Consider the following 15934-nt stretch of genomic DNA (forward strand, 5'->3'; position numbering starts at 1 on the left):
GCACCCCTGGCCCTCCTGCCTGCCACGAGGCTGCGGTTTCACCCCACAGATGCAACTGGCACCCAGTTCCATGCTGGGATCAAAGCCCATCAGAGCTGGACTGCACAGGTCTGGAATCCATGAAATATGAGGACTTGGTCCAGTAATCCAGCTACTCCGGCCACAGCGTGAATGAGCTTTTTATGTTTTAGTAATATAAACATCGTAATGCTCCACAAATATAAATCCGATATGATTTACCCTCTTGGAACTTTTCTTTGTCCTGATTTTAATATGCCAAATTCAAAGTTGGTGAATAAACGGTAATAGATGTTGCAGCTAACCCAAGAGCAGTGTGGCCCATTTGGGCTTTTAAAAACAATCTGAAGATGAGATGTCACAAACTTGTGTTCCACTGCTTACTCCAAGTAATGCAAAGCTTTTTTTATATATTTATTAGACATACACATAGAACTTTATATCACAAGTATGTGCATATTCCATGACAGTATTGCAATGCAGCTCCAGTCCACAATAACACATCCAAAGTACTTCACATCTGCTCAAGTCCCAATAGGAAAGTGTTTGAAGTGGTGGTGTTAGAACATTCAAACCAAATGACAGTTGATGTCATTTAATTAGATGTATAGGTAAGTCTGACTGTGAAAGGGTATTAACTTTACCTTAAGAAGAGAGTATTTTACTTTATTGTCCAGCAATTCCAACTTTACTCGGGACAACACTGCCACCGTGTGGACAACTCTATTGTTGGAGGACCAAGCCTCCCTCAGAACCAGGCGCGATGGTGACCGGCTCATTCCCAATTGGCAGTTTAGGCAGCTATAAATGAGTGGATCCTTTTAAGATCGTGGCATTAATCACATTTGGACCCGTGCTACTGCTGGAGGGAGTGACTGCTCCGACTTTCGCTCTGAATCACATCAAATATGAAGAATCCGATTTGCTGGTATAGATAAACAACCGTGTTTAGGCAGCTCTATGTCCAAATAAAACCCTTTTCAGTGTCTACCTTTCATTTGAAGTGGAAAAAGCCTTTGTTCCATGAGTGACTCCGCGCGATGACGTTAGCATCCTAAAGTGTTGTAGAAAATCGTGAAGTGGTCTGTGACAACAAACCCTTTTAAAATTGAAAAGTAAGACTTTTAAAAGTGTTTGACGTGCCACCTTCTCTGTGTTGTGGGAGCGTGTATGGTCACAGGTACGGGTCAAAGTCCTAGTTTAGGATCTTGTCAGTGCAGCGGAAGGCTGGCTAGGTTTTTCAGATGGTACCTCGTACTTGAAGACAACGCTAAAGAGCTTGCCTCCCAGACGGTCGGCTAACCATGCGTTTTTGATTACCGCCATCTTAAGGCTCTCACAGCTGAACATGGCGTAGTAGTTTGTATGAATCGCCCGACCCATTCCCTCAATAATCACCAAGTCAGTCTGACGTTCCCGCACCACCATTGCCAGCTCTTTGTCCAGTCGGCTGCAAGTAGAGAAAATAATATCGACGTGAGATTACTAAGAATGACATTAACAAAACAATCAAGGAGATGTTGATGTCTGAACTCAAACCTGAGATCCAAACAGGGGGAACTGGAGCCACTCTGGACCAGCGTTAAGCGCTCATCTCTGAGGCCAGTCCTAAATGACACAAAGATTTCTGTTGGGTGCTGTGCTGTCAACTCAAGTCCTGGAAAATACACATTCAAACAACAGAGAAAACCATCGAAAACGGCGAGGTCGCGTGTGCAACGGGTGTGCTGCTTACTGTGCTGGGCTTGTGTTCACTCGCCCAGCAAAATGTGGTTTTGCTGTATTGATATCACCATCATTCCGCCAAACCACGCCATCTACTGGCCTCGCATGCTCACTACAGCATTTTCAATCCTTTACGAGTCTCCGTGTAAACACAGAAAACCACCTCCGTTTCCGTTGGCAACGTATAAACACGGCCTCCGTTCCTGTCCTCACTCACTCTATAACTGGGTCCATTGCAGCGAGTCTTTCTGTCAGTATCTGCAGTTCACCATTGGTTACATCGTTCAAAGCTGGCCCCGAGTTGCTCGCCAGCACCACCTGCAAGAAGATACGATTTAGAATGAATATTTGATCCAGCAGAAAACTTTAAACGCCTCACCTCTGTTCCCCTGAACAAGAGTTCTCTGACAAAAGGCATAACCCCGAGAATGATGTCTACTCCACTGTTATCTACAAAGAACAAGGCGCACTTGTGAGGAGGCCCCTGGAAGAGAAAACACCACAGATCGCTGAGCCACAAACAAGGCTTCCATGCTATTTTTCCTCAAGGTGCAAACAAAGATGAGATGACAATTACCTAAAATATAAATCCGTTTAATTTAAGAAGAAAATTAAGAGCTACAAAAAGAACTAACCTTTAGCCTCTCGAGCCACTGCTCAAAAGTGTCCACTAGCCAAGGTCGCTCTGAAGGAAAACAAACAAACTGTATTGATATGAGTGCTAGAAAGCTGTTTTCAATCATCAGAGAGGTGCTTATAACATGAGCTGCCTCATGTTATAAGCACCTCTCTGACAGGCCTGTGTTTAACCATGTAAGTAGAAAATAAATCCAACTTAAAGTAAAACCATTTAAAAAAAACCACCACTACAAACCGTACGCTGTTACTTGCATGAGCACGTCTCCCTTGAGCAACATTTACACAAGTTCATGTTCTTTTATTAGTTGTAATAAGCAAAAAAGTGTGTAAACTATTAAATTAGAGATTTTACTTACTGAGATAACTGATTGCAGAAAAAAAACTTAAAAGGCTTTAAAAAGGAATTGCTTCCTTTCAAATTTACTTAAATCAAATCAATCTTTATTCATATAGCGTCTTATACAATCAAAATTGTTTCAAGGCACTTTCCAGAATCCCAGGGCCTGACCCCAGACAAGCAACAGTGGCAAGGAAAAACTCCCCTTTAACAGGAAGAAACCTTGAGCAGGACCAGGCTCATGTAGGGGGGCCCTCCGACAGTCCACAGAAAACAAATTCAACGAAATAAACGAAGGCCAAAATTCGTAACAAGCAGACTGCAATGCTAATCTGAGCTAATGCGCAAAACGGACGAAACAGGAGAAGTTGAGTTGCTATCAAAGGAATAAATTGTCGATATCAGAATAAATCAGGGAAAAGACGTTCCATGAGTGTGTGAAAGCGCCGTTCGGATACCTTCCAACTGTTGTTTAGCTTCCTCGAACCCGAACTCAGGATCCGATTCAAGGACGCTAGATGCAAAAGAGAAGAGGCAGGTCAGGTGTTTGCAGCCACACGCTCCACCCGTGGCGTCGGGGAGACGCCTGCTCTCGGGACATGAAGTCCTGAATGTGACTCACTCCGACACGGCTTTGGCTCCCCAGTCAAACACGTTCCCAGCCAAAAGGCCCCTGACCAGAGCAAACTGCCGCTCCTTCCAGTCCAGCTGCTCCAGGGCCTTCACGGCCTTCAGGTAGTACTTGAGAGCCCCATCGTTCTCCTTCTGTTTAATCTTCAACAGGAAAACACACAAAACGCAACATTGGCAGGTGCCCGATAAAAGCAGAGACAGAAACAAGTTCCGACACCACCAGACTAGAAGGTTAGGCAAATGACAAGAGACAAAAGTTTGATGGATTGTGGTCAGACCTTCGAGTAGGGATCAGGAAAGTTGAATTCATTTAAACAGTGTTCCCTCGTGTCTAAGAGACTTCTGACGGTGAGGGATCCATAAGCACTAGGTGAGAAGAGAAGCACTCTACATTAGCCAGAGAGAGACAGGCCCACAAGGGGGCGCAGCAGTTCCTCCTCATGATTGACAGAGCCTATTGCGTAATCACATCACTTTCGGATATTGACCTGAAACTCGGATGCTGCAAGTTGTGATCCAAGTTGCCAAAAGGCTGGAATGTGTGATTAAGTACAACTGGGAATTCACCCAGTTTGTGTTCAGCGACCCTTTGCAAAGCCCCCCCCCCCCCCCCCCTTCCATGGTTACAATCGCCATGGCTGGCAAGGTTTCCTCATGGGTTCATTCCCACCGGCACATATAGTTGGATTACTCAGCCATTTCAATGGCTTTTTTTCCCAATGGATTTTATGGAGTAACAGTAAGTTTCAGTTTGGGACGAGTGAGAAAGGACCGTCCAAGCACCGTCCTTCAGAGGAATGTTGCCAAAGAGGGCGATGGATATTCAGCCACCTCCACGTCTTGATGAACAAATGGAGAAACGAGCAAGAACCTTCCTGCATCAGTCCAAATATTGTTTTATCTTAAAATGAAATGACTACCTCTGGTTTTCAGGATCTGACCTGTTTTCTATTTAGTGGAGGATCTTGTTCCCATATCATGGGCTTGGTCAATGCATTAGATGTATATTTATCTGTTATACATGTTTAGCCTCAAGTGCTACACAGCTACACACTGGTCAGTTTTCATTTATATTCTACTGCTGTATGTAGCTAACAACTGTGCGCTATTTAGCATTAGCATCTTACTTGGATGCATTCTGCTGTGAGTGAGGTCTTCTGCACCCTTTAAAACATGTTCCACATCTCTCATTCTTGCCTTTGGTGATGTATTTTTCATCTTTGAGCGGGACTTAGCAAAGGGTCAACTGACACGACAGCCTGATGGCAAATTCCTGTATTTTACGTCTAATTACAATGGATGCAAAAATGCATTCACTTACTACAGCTGTAAATCACAGAGCCCAAAAGACCCCACATGCACCAACAAAGTCAAGAGAAACTCACAAAGGCTGATGGCGGAGTGTCTGAAGCTTGTGGCGGTACTTCTGACTGAACTTCTCAGCTCTCTCTGCGGCCTCCTGCGTGTCAGGCTGGCTTGCTACAGCTCTTTTCACCACCTGTCCAGGAGAAACAAGAGCAGAAGACCTCGAGGGTCACAACCTCGGTGGTCCACACGATCCCCAACGCCACCATTTTTACCTTCGTTTCAACCTGATTTTGAAACAGCCAGAATAACATAGAAATACAAATACAAATAGAAAATTCTACCCCATCGAGAGCCTCTTCGAAGCAGTAGAGCCAATATTCACGGGCCAAAGCATCCTCGGTGAGGTCCACGGTGTCAGGCACGTACGACGATGGGTCTAACAGGAGCGGCAAATTAACCAGCTGCCTCTCTAAACGGTCCATCTCCAGCATGTCGAACTAGGAGCAGAGAGAAAGGAACTGCAAACTCTTATCCAGCAAAGGGACAACTGGTTACTGGAGTCAGAGAGTGAATAATAATCCTGTAGAGGAGGTGGGTCTGCTTTCTGGACCCATAGCCCGAAACCAAGAAAGAAAGGAAACTCACAAAAAGGTGTTAGCTGATTCTAACACACGTTAGTTTCAAATACTCCAGCGATGCCAGCAAGTGTCAAACACTGACACCAAAACTCAGCCTGGAGAAGCCGATTTAACCAAATGTCTTTGGTTCCTCCAGTTGGATTAAGGCTGAAATCAGCAGCAGTTCAAAGCAAAAAAACCAAAGAAACAGAGGCGAGCAAACAGAGGTACTTACAGGAAACTGATGGAGAGATAGGTGTGTGTGGAGAAGAGATGGAAAGAAACATTAATGGCAATGAGACAAAATGCATCCAACAGCGTGGAAGGTTTGTGAGGGGTAGGAGTGCCAAGGCAATCTGAGGAGGGGTGCACACAGGAGGAGCGGCTAAGCCTCACCCTACCTGGAGCGTTTAGCTGGTGCTGTCGGGGCTGCGCTCTCACACTCTAGAACGGGTCTAGAACCTCGACTAATGAGCCAGAACTCTCGAAGATGAAACACGGCAATCGGAAACACACAAGAGGCAAGAGGGAAGAGGGCGCACAAGGAAAGATGAAAGCCTGGAGGCAGCCGGAGCGCGCCGGTCCGCATCGTCCTTGCTCAGGAGTCAGCTCACTTCTGATTGGCTACATTCCGTGCATGCCCCAATCCAGAGTGGGGACGCGGGAGTGCTCGGTCTTCCCCACGCCCCAAGCATAAATATCCTAAGTATTGGACACGGTTTATCGCTGTGATGGCCGGCCGGCCGGCACCATTTCGGGGTCGATTATCGAGACACATTTGCTCACCACACCTCCGACCAGCGTAAGACACAAGATAATCAGTTGTTTGACCGGGAAGGGGGGGGGGACAACCCGGTGATGTTTATGCATGTAACCGCTGGAATTGACAGGAGAAAGTGGCAGCACGGCAGAGGAAGGGGACTCGTCTGCAGCGCCTTGTCAGACTCACCGTTCCGCTGCGAGCGCGCTGCATTGGGTTCATGTCAGGTGAGACACTCATCAGGCCAGAGCTTCCTGCGTAATTCTCCCCCCAGCTGTACTGGTTTGGATCTGGAAGAGGAAGATGTTTGAAGGCCGTACAATGTGCACCCTTATTAAAAATCTATAGGTCCTCTTTAGGCTTCCTCCCCTGACTGCAGAGGAAATCAAGCTTCTGCCAGGTTACAGATGTTCCTCCCTGATTTCTCTCTGTTGGTTGCTTTGTCTGCCAACATGATGATGATGTCCAAACCTAAGATCTTGTGTAATGGGCGGGAAAGTGAAACTGGGTTTTTTCAGACCAGCCGTCTCTGAGCTAAATCACCTGTGTCCTAACGTGGCATTTTATTTTCCCCTATATGCCCAGGGATAAGCTTCACTGCCATGACTAGATGGGTGTGATGCCTTTGTCTTCAGAGTATAATTCCAGGAAAAATTACATTTTATAGCACAATTGAGATGCATTCAGGTCATCGTCTCTGCTTTACTACTGTGAACCCGTTCAAACAAACTGGCTGAGCTTTTCTTGATGAGATGAGCCTCATAAAGCAGAGTCAAACGTGTTTTTAGCTGTTTTGACTGTGGCCACAAACACACGGTAACTCCATGGACGCAGGTATTGCAGTTATGACCAAAGTTCGGATGCTGCATTTACATTAGCACAGGAAAACCTGGTCCTTCAAATCCCTACTTACCATCTGATTGACAAAATGGCTTCTAGCGGTGATATTTTGGACAAATCACTGTGCCTTCTTGCAAGGTTTTAAATGGTAATATTGTATTAATATCAAGTTATTTATAGCAACAGAAGGCAGCAACGACCAGCATGGTACAGCCTGTTGATTGACAGGTCAGCATTTCAATGCTTTCCCCCAATCCAAATATTTATGTTTAACTCTAATTAGAGAAAAAAAAAAGATGAAGCTAGTTTAGCTAGTGGAGGCTGTCAGAAACCAGGAAACCTTTCTAAACTTGGGATAAGATGTTGATGTGTTCCAACAAAGGGGGATACTCAAAAATCTAATCATATAGGGAATATACAAATGCATATGAATGCACTTCTAGACTTCATTCAAGCCGCCTACACACACTCACTGTCCTTTTCTGCTCCTTTGAGAAAGGCTCCAATGGCTCCCAGGTAGCCTTCGTGCCTGAGGAACAAGGCCTGAACTTCACCCTAGAATGCCCAAACAAACCATCAAAATGCTAAACTAATACCCGTCAGTAGCAGAGCATCACGGCATGACTGAAGCTTGCCTTAGTGAAGAAGTTGATGCTGTAAGTGATGGTGTGCATGGTGACGGGGTGTCCTCGAATAAAGAAGCCTCCAAAGTAGACTCGAGACAGGTTGTGGAGCTTGGCGTAAAGGCAAGCCAGCTGCCCGATGTCGTTGCTGATCATGTGCAGTAAACTTTTGCTCATGTCTTCTTTGGAAAATTCTAAAATTAAAAGCACAGTTACAGTTCTTGATCAGGAATATACATCAGTGAATCAAGAAAACAAAACTTTTAAATGTGAAAGGGGTTTGTCATAGGTGGCATTTTGATATCTCCTAAAAAAAACAGATAATAAAATAGATCCACTAAAGGAAAAAAAACCATAAGTTCCTATAAAGGGAATAAACTATAGAGTGCAGCAGACTGTAGGAGGCCACTTTGAACCATGAGCTCTTGATGGTCCACAGAGGGATGATGTGAAATGTTTCCTTCCTAAACGCGGCAGCAACACAGCTGTAAAACCAGCTGTTGGCCGTTAGCCTTTCACCTAAAAGCTGCACCGTCAGCATTTCTTCCCGTGTTAGCCATGACCAAACCCGATTAAACCGGCGTCTCCTCGCCGAAGCTCTTCGACCTCTGGTCTTGCTCGTGCGCTGCTAGAGCGCCCTCTGATGGCCGGAAATACTCATTCAGATTCAGAAAAATTGATTTATCCCGGTGGAGCGAGTGAGGAAGTCCTAAAAATCCATAAATGAGCTGCATCGCTCTATAAGCTGCAGGGGTCAAAGCGGGGTGATGGGTAGCGGCTCGTTGAGCAGAACTGAGGGTACGACAGTAACTTAGCACCACAAAATTTCACTTTTGATCAAATACCCGGCTGTGATTCTTCTATTTTAATCAAAAAGAAATCTGAAAGAAGCAATATATTTCAGTGATACCTCTGTCAGCAGTAGCAGACTTTCCAAAACTGCTGGCAATGAGATCTCCCGTCAAGCCGAGAGACGCGTACGAGCCTCCGTAAATATCTTTGACCAGCATATCGACACTTGTGTGCTGCCCCTTTGATGCCAGCTGAAGCAACTCATCGAACCTCTGCAGAACAGGAAAGAGTCGTGTTTACGAGGTGCGGATATGGGCACAAACTAAAGCAAACAGAACAAGAGTGCCTTTACTTCAGCGACTTTGATGTAAACAGAAAATAGAGTCAGGAGTGTGCAGCACTGTACTGTACACTCCTCCGTCCACTGTACTATGATACTGGAAATCCAAGTTATTTTAAACACCTTTGTTTTCGTGAGCAAGGCTCCGAGGCCCCAAAACGTTCCTCCACCAATAGAACTTCCACCTATTCTTTCAAAGTTGTCCTCCGATTCAACCTGTTGAGAATGAGAACAGAACCAGAACCCTGCCTTAGTCAAACAGAGAAATCCTGTCGTTTTAACAAGAACGTACTTTAGCTGCTCATTATCCTGCATGACACTAAAATTGGGCAGAACGTCTACAGCTGAGATAACTTTGGTTACCAAGTTCTATCAAAGACAATAAGGAGCCAGGTCAGATGGGTTAAAACACTCTTGTGTCTGGACTCTCTCATTTCAATCATTTTTAGACCGTAGCATAATATTAATGAGGCTGGGGACTCATCCTAAAGTGTCTGGCATCAAAACCATTATTTTACTGCTCCAAAACCGCTGGTAGCCGTGGCAAATGGATCCGGCTGGAGCCCAACATGACCTCTGCAGAACGACCTCTTGCAGTTATGGTATCTTTTCAACGTGTCTTGTGCCAGAGCCGCTAGTTGCGGGCATCAGTGGTCTTGTTTGAATACGTGCTTATCATCGATCTCGTCTGAACCAGCCCTCGACTGCCTGGTCTTCCCGTTTAACCAAGTCGTATAGCGTCAGCCGGCTTTTTTTTTTTTTAAATAAAAATCGCACTTGCAAATCCTCTCTTGTGTCCCCAGCCCGCAGTATTTTGTAACGTTGAATGAATCATGAGATAAATGTGAGCTACATATCGCATAATTGCAAGGATATAAACAGACTGGTCAACATAACAGAAGGAAAACACTGAAGTTGTTACCTTGACAATTGACACTCCAGAGCCAATGTTGACCAGAAGGTACGGGAAGATGTCTGGCTGAGTCGTCTGAAAACGGAACTCTGAATCAGCGTGCTTGGCATACACAAAAGCCTCGTGAGGTATGTTCTTCAGCACAAAGTTACAGCCCTTGATCAGGCAGGTCATCTCATCTTCTTTATCCACTCTGCCATAATATAAAAAGTGTTTTACATTTCAAACACCTGCAGCCAGGACAGGTGCCCTGTAGAACTGAGCCGAGCACAGAAAGCATGACAGGAGACTGCGCGTTTTCCTGGATGGCCATGTTAGACTTCAGCTAAATCATCTGGTGTAGACTGTAGCCATTCGCCTTTCATTTACTGGGTAAGGTCTGAACTTTGCATTTTTACAGATTCAGTCTTTTTAATACTTGGACATCATGAAATGCCTGTTGTTTTCTGCCATGATGGGCCTCCATTACTGTCACTAATAGTACTAGCATAACATGCTGAGCAGTGTGCTTGAACTTTGTGATGTTGTTGGAGTCCAACACCCATAAAAAACACCCAGTAAACAGTGAAGGCGGGGGGATGGTGGGTTGCCAGAACCATTTTTTTTTTTTTCATTTCTGGAATGTTGTGAGCTTTATTATGAGTGTAAATAAAAGACATGGTAAAGTTGGTGTAAGTAAATGGTCTGTTAAAACCTGCGCAGATTTTGGAACCGATAGCTGATGTTTCTCTAAGAAACCATTGAAAAACCAGTAAAGAGGCGTTTGTTCACGCTAGTAAATATATCTGAAACATCCCAGAATGGCTCTCCCTGTTCACCTCATGCACGCAACATCTGCAGAGCACCCGAGACTTCAAGCTGATACTCACTTGAGTCCAAGTTTCCTCTCAATGAGCTCCTTAAACTTGTGTGCTCCTCCACCTGTGGCTTTGATATCTTTGGTTTCTGTGTTGACCAAATGATCCTTGATGAAGTCCAAGCATGTTTCAATATAGGCATTTTCAAATTTGATAAAGTGTAAACGTGGTGTGACCTCTTCCTGCACGGATATTTCATACAGTTTGTCGCTGGATGCCTCCTAGGACACAGACAGACAGATGTGAGTTGTAAAATCTTTACTTTGTGACCCAAATTTTGACTCCTAACTTGAAACGTTGCTTCAAAATTCCACAAATCTTTCCATTGTGATGAAGCATGGCATAAATGGAGAGGCACACTTTAAACGTGCTTGTGATTCCTTCACCCTAGAACAAAGCTCCATCTTAGTGGATGCAGAGGGGTCGAGTCCCATTTTAAACACTTACCTTGGTGGCGTGGTCGAAAGATCGGACTTTGGCCACTTTATGTTGTACAGTTGAATAGTAGGCAAGTTTTGTGAGAGATCCACCTGTTAAAGCAAAACAGTCCTGAGGATCTCCGATAATACGATGGTACAATTGTTCTAAGTTGCTGGTAGATTATCAATGATTAGATTATCGAACTTGCTAGCAACTAGCCAAACGGCTCGCTCGTTACTTAGGAAAGTTGGGCAGCTTTCTTTTGGTACAACCATCTCCATCATGTCACGATAACACAAAAATGGCATCAGATGTGGGTCGTTCGGGTCAACGGCATGCCCTCGAAGGATCTTAACTTAAACACGAACGTGAGCAGCTTTACTTTGACTTTAAAGTCATGGAAATGATGACCCACGGTGGTTCTACCAAATTAGCTACGCACAAGGAAACGTGTCAGCAGTGTTTCCGACAGAGTTCGCTATCGTTACCTATGTCTATGGCAAACCGCTTTGCGTTCGCCAAGTTGCGGAAGATTTCGTCGGGGGGCAGAGTAATGCTTTTATCCATGGTGTGTCCGCCTGAGGTCCCGTCAAGCCGAACGCCTTCCGCCATATTCGATGTTGTGTGCGCAAATGCGTGGACACGTGACCCCGCTCGTCCAATCAGGACACGGGCACAGAGCGCAAACAGATGACATACACAACGTATATTATGGGATGTAAAATGGTGATTCAGGAGTGAATATTGTGTCATTTATGTATCTGCTGCTGAAGACATCTGGTGTAAATCACGAGCCCAGTTAATCATCTATTTATTTGAGCAACTTCACAGAGTTACTGTTTTTTATTGTCATTGTTTTAAAAAGAATACATTGTGACATTGTCAAAATGGTGATGATACATCACAAGAAATACTTGTAGTACAAGATACCTTAATGAACACCAAGATTCTTTATCATTTGGTAAACCCAAACCAAAGTACACAAACTCTGTTATAGGCCAGAATATTATTACTAACAAAAAATGTTGAATGACCCAATGTGAGTTATAGCCTTAGAAATAGCAAAAATGTGATTATATTGTGAGACCAATCATTAAAATAACAATGCATTCTTAGAATACGGAGAACAAACCACCATGCACAGGTGTAGTCAGTGACTGGAGTCATGAGTGTTGAGGACCACTTTTAACTGAGGCGGTCATCACATATCATTGACAGCCATGAGAAGGCGTCTACCATGGCCTCCACAGGGCGCTGTTGGATGGCCTCTTGTCTTTTATAGTGCCTTTCTGGGCTGTGGAGCTCAGAGGAGACAAGTCTTTCTCTGTGAGGTGGTTGTCAGGTGAAGACTTCCCTGTCAGTCTTCTCTGTGTACGCGCCTGTACGTCCTCTTTGGAGCGGAAGCCTTCCCTCTCCTGGATATGGTGGCCATGATCCTCAAAGTCCAAAGGCCAACGCTGCTTCTGCAGTTGTCTCAGGATGCAGACTGTCATCTCTAGGATGTCTGCTTTCTCCATCTTGGAGTCTGGCTGCTGTTTGAGGCCTGGACCCAACAGAGACTTGAGCTGCATGATGCTGTTGTTGATTCGCTCTCTGCGTAACTTTTCCACCAGAGGCTTTCTGAGCTGCAGACAGAGGCACACAATCCTGATTTCTACAGTTACAGGAGACAGAAAGATAAAGACACTCTCTGTGTAAGATTTCATCATTTTTATTTGAAGGTCAAGTCTACCTTGTTCGTCAGATGCTCCTGTGATTTGGTCAGAGTGGTGGTTATTGTAGGTGCCATGGCTGACCTGTGATCTGTTCTCTTCTGGCTACATCCCTCCTATTTATAGTCCCACATCTCCATATGAATGTGTGGGTCTGTGTCTGACGGGAGCTTCTCACACTCTCAGCCAATCACAGAGCAAAGGACCACAATTACTGATGCCACACATGTCATGAGGGACACAATGGGTAGATTTCTGGACAATAGCTAACAAAAGGACTTTTTGGGCTGGGCCATAGGAATCTGGGAACCTGGGAGGATCAAATGGCTGCATTTAGATAATGTTTTTTTGCTGACTGTGCACTTCACACACCCAGTGTTAACTGTTCACACATCCTCTTAAGGAAGCCTGCCTCGTGTCTTCAAGCTTTGTTAAGATACAGTTTTACAAAAGCTTTAGGAAAAAGAAAAAACACTGCTGAAAAAGTTATTCATGGAGCTAAATTGATTACACATTCATCCGTTGAAAGAAATGACAATAAAATAAAATGTATGTTGTCATTTCGTGTCATGTACTATTATGATGATTCTCAGTGACTTAAGATTTCCAATATCAGATAATAAGTCAGACATAAATAGGAATATTTTCACTTCTAGTGTTATAATATCTGCATTCTTAAATTATGTTCATTATGGATGAGAAGCAAATAAGATAAATACAGATGAATATTGCCTTTTTATAGGTTTATTTATTTATTTTACACCCAGAGAATTTGGGCAAATGTGTAGGAATGTCAGAACATTGAGCCCAAACCTGGAAGAATAATGTTGGCCTGATAGTTTGGATACAGGTACAGACTTGCTGCCCTAAAAAGATTAGGAAGGAGTTTGGTCAAAGGAAGTAAAAATGATGAAATAAAGGTAAAACCTTCCTGCATGTGAAGTGTGCCTAACCCCTCCGGGGGACGGTTGGGAATCACTGAGGGTCCAGGATGTTCATCATACTGAACTGTGACTTGGCCTCTCATGGTGTTCCCACACTCAGGCCACGGAGTTTCTGGCTCAGTGCACCTTGTTAAATGCTAATTCATCCCACACAGCCAGCCTGCGGCAGCCCCGAGGGGGGGTGGGGGGGTGGGGGTGGGGGGGGGGTGCAGTTTAATGTTTTAATAACTCTGCTCAGGAGATGAGGGGTGGGAGTTAAACATTGTGGACGGAGCTGGCTGACTTATTTAGTTAGTTTATTGTCATGTATGTTGGGAAAAATGTATATAAGCATTTAATACAGAGATTCTATTTTGGAATAAGCACATGAACATGCACATCAAGTCATGTTTATTGACAAATTGGCTTTGTTGTTGTTGTTCTTTGTTGTTTTATTAAATGTAATACAGAATACGTTTATGTTGGTGCATTTGCAGATTATGGAATGTGAGTTTAAATGCTGAATATATATTAATCTTACATTACCGAGATTTTAAGGAGGTAAAACAACTAAAATATGGTGAGGGGGTAATAAAGAGAGAACATCCTACAATTCAGTATACATGTATCTTTTTAAAATTATTATTAGATCGTGTGTTTTTTTAAAGTTATTTTAATGTATAACTGATCTATCTCTTTGTACATCCCTCCCCACCCCAGACATCTTTGGTAGCCTGCCTTTCATTGTTCCACATGGGCTCTGTGAGTGAGAGTTCCCTGCGTTCCCACACTCCATTTGCTGCTCTGGAGGACAAAAGAAGTGTGTCTGGTGGCGTATCACATTCATTATGGAGTCAGATTCTGGGGGGGGTTTGTCTCATTGCCTCTAAATGGACATTCCTGTCTACAAGACTCATCACCAAGCTTAGTAGGTGTCTTTCAGGAATGCAGGCGTGTCCAGGATTAATGATCTTTTAGGAGCCCCTTCACGTTCAAATCATGCTGTATGTGTTGACAGCCACTAGCTTGAAGGCGGGATTGGGTCAGAAGGAGTCAGCAGAAACATTGATCAGCATCCAGGCTTGATGCTCAGGAATGATTTTGCTGCCAGCATCTGCTGAATTGTGTCGTCAACTACTTTATATGAGGTGAATCAAGAAGATCGACTGAGTGTGATGTTCTGAAGTATGCGTTTCCTCCCTCGTGCCCCCGCGTCTGCTCTTTCTGCAGGGTCACCACTTTCCCAGATTAACTCAGAGCTCTGTCACTCTCTCCCCTCACTCACTCCTCCACCTGTTCCCCTGAGACCTCGCTATTGTCCTTCAGGCTCTCTTATTGTCTTCCCGGGCTTCGTGATTGGCTGAGAGTGTGAGAAACTCCATTCAGCTCCAAACCCACACATTCATATGGAGATGTGGGAGTATAAATAGGAGGAATGTAACATGCAGCGATCAGATACTGACAGCGGGGACTTCTGCAGCACAGCCATGGTGTCTACTAGCGCTGCAGCGATGAACAAATCACAGGAGCAACTGACTCTGACCCACAAGGTAAACTGAAGCTTCAGCAAGACATTGAGAGGGGTTGCATTTGTTTCTGTGGATTCATCAATCAGTTCAGTCATCATTTCTTCTTATGTCTGCAGCTCAGAAAGCCTCTGGTGGAAAAGTTACGCAGGGAGAGAATCAACAGCAGCATTGAGCAGCTCAAGTCTCTCCTGGGTCCAGAGTTCTTCAAACAGCAGCCAGACTCCAAGATGGAAAAAGCTGATGTCCTGGAAATGACAGTCTGCATCCTCAGGCAAATGCAGCAGCGGAATCAGGCTCGGAACTCTCCAGCTGGGGAACACGGTTATTCCAGGTGTGTCAAAGAGGTGGGCCAGTTCCTGTCCAGGGATCAGGTGCAGACTCAGAGAAGACTGATGGAACACCTAACCAACCTGCAGTGCTCAACTCATGCGACCCTGACAGAGATGGACTTCTCCCCTGCACATTGCACACCACAGACCAGTGTCACCAAAGACAGGAACCCAGTCAAAAGCAGCCACTGGAGACCATGGTAGACATCTGTCACATTTGTCTCTGCCACTTTTGCTGAGTTGTACAAATGACTGCAAAATTGTAAATTATGTATTCTGAATATTTTTTATTTTTTTTAATTTCTAATGTCTTCAGATGGAGATTATTGTACCCAGCCTGTGTACAATCATTTTCTCAGCGAGAAAACCTAATTCACATTGAATGTGTTTTGGATTCACATGTGACGTTCACAGTTTCTGCTTGTGTTTCCGTGTCTCATTGGTCTGTTATCAACAGATTATTTTGGTGTATGGAAAATGTATGGAGATGCATTTGTGGATTTCTAACTCTGTGAGTGACAGCACCCAATCCTTCCACGAAGGGAAAATAGCTGATTATGATTGTATCTGTTCGAGCCAGGTATTGTGCATTAAAACAATCAGGAAAAAAAACACTCGT

General features: G+C 44.4%; 3 protein-coding genes across 5 annotated transcripts; 1 reads left to right on the forward strand and 2 right to left on the reverse strand.

Moving 5' to 3' along the window:
• Positions 1-402: 402 nt before the first annotated feature.
• On the reverse strand, positions 403-11469 carry pank4 (pantothenate kinase 4 (inactive)). Of its 3 annotated transcripts, XM_029826586.1 has the most exons (21): positions 11311-11324; positions 10850-10932; positions 10579-10623; positions 10415-10490; positions 9555-9738; positions 8756-8848; positions 8411-8564; positions 7513-7694; positions 7351-7432; positions 6227-6327; positions 5513-5518; positions 5002-5157; positions 4738-4850; positions 3631-3718; positions 3342-3493; positions 3178-3233; positions 2379-2428; positions 2123-2227; positions 1961-2061; positions 1558-1626; positions 403-1468 (listed from the first exon to the last, which is right to left on the reverse strand). In XM_029826586.1, exons 5-21 carry the CDS (start codon positions 9717-9719, stop codon positions 1219-1221), a joined length of 1923 nt encoding a protein of 640 aa, XP_029682446.1. In that variant the 5' UTR covers positions 9720-9738; positions 10415-10490; positions 10579-10623; positions 10850-10932; positions 11311-11324; the 3' UTR covers positions 403-1218. The 3 variants fall into 3 exon arrangements, with proteins under 3 accessions (XP_029682446.1, XP_029682445.1, XP_011611908.1); XM_029826585.1 differs by having other exon boundaries at positions 10415-10623; positions 11311-11469; XM_011613606.2 differs by lacking the exon at positions 5513-5518 and having other exon boundaries at positions 10415-10623; positions 11311-11469.
• Positions 11470-11624: 155 nt separating this feature from the next.
• Positions 11625-12630, reverse strand: LOC101069393 (transcription factor HES-5-like). The gene is made up of 2 exons (XM_003973047.2): positions 12555-12630; positions 11625-12447 (listed from the first exon to the last, which is right to left on the reverse strand). The coding sequence occupies exons 1-2, from the start codon at positions 12609-12611 to the stop codon at positions 12055-12057; spliced, it is 450 nt and encodes a 149-aa protein (XP_003973096.2). The 5' UTR covers positions 12612-12630; the 3' UTR covers positions 11625-12054.
• Positions 12631-14854: 2224 nt separating this feature from the next.
• On the forward strand, positions 14855-15927 carry LOC101067184 (transcription factor HES-5-like). The gene is made up of 2 exons (XM_003973039.3): positions 14855-15007; positions 15103-15927. Exons 1-2 carry the CDS (start codon positions 14900-14902, stop codon positions 15517-15519), a joined length of 525 nt encoding a protein of 174 aa, XP_003973088.2. The 5' UTR covers positions 14855-14899; the 3' UTR covers positions 15520-15927.
• Positions 15928-15934: the final 7 nt, after the last annotated feature.

The sequence above is a fragment of the Takifugu rubripes genome, chromosome 19 (genome assembly GCF_901000725.2).
Source record: "Takifugu rubripes chromosome 19, fTakRub1.2, whole genome shotgun sequence".
In the NCBI taxonomy this organism is placed as follows: Eukaryota; Metazoa; Chordata; class Actinopteri; order Tetraodontiformes; family Tetraodontidae; genus Takifugu; species Takifugu rubripes.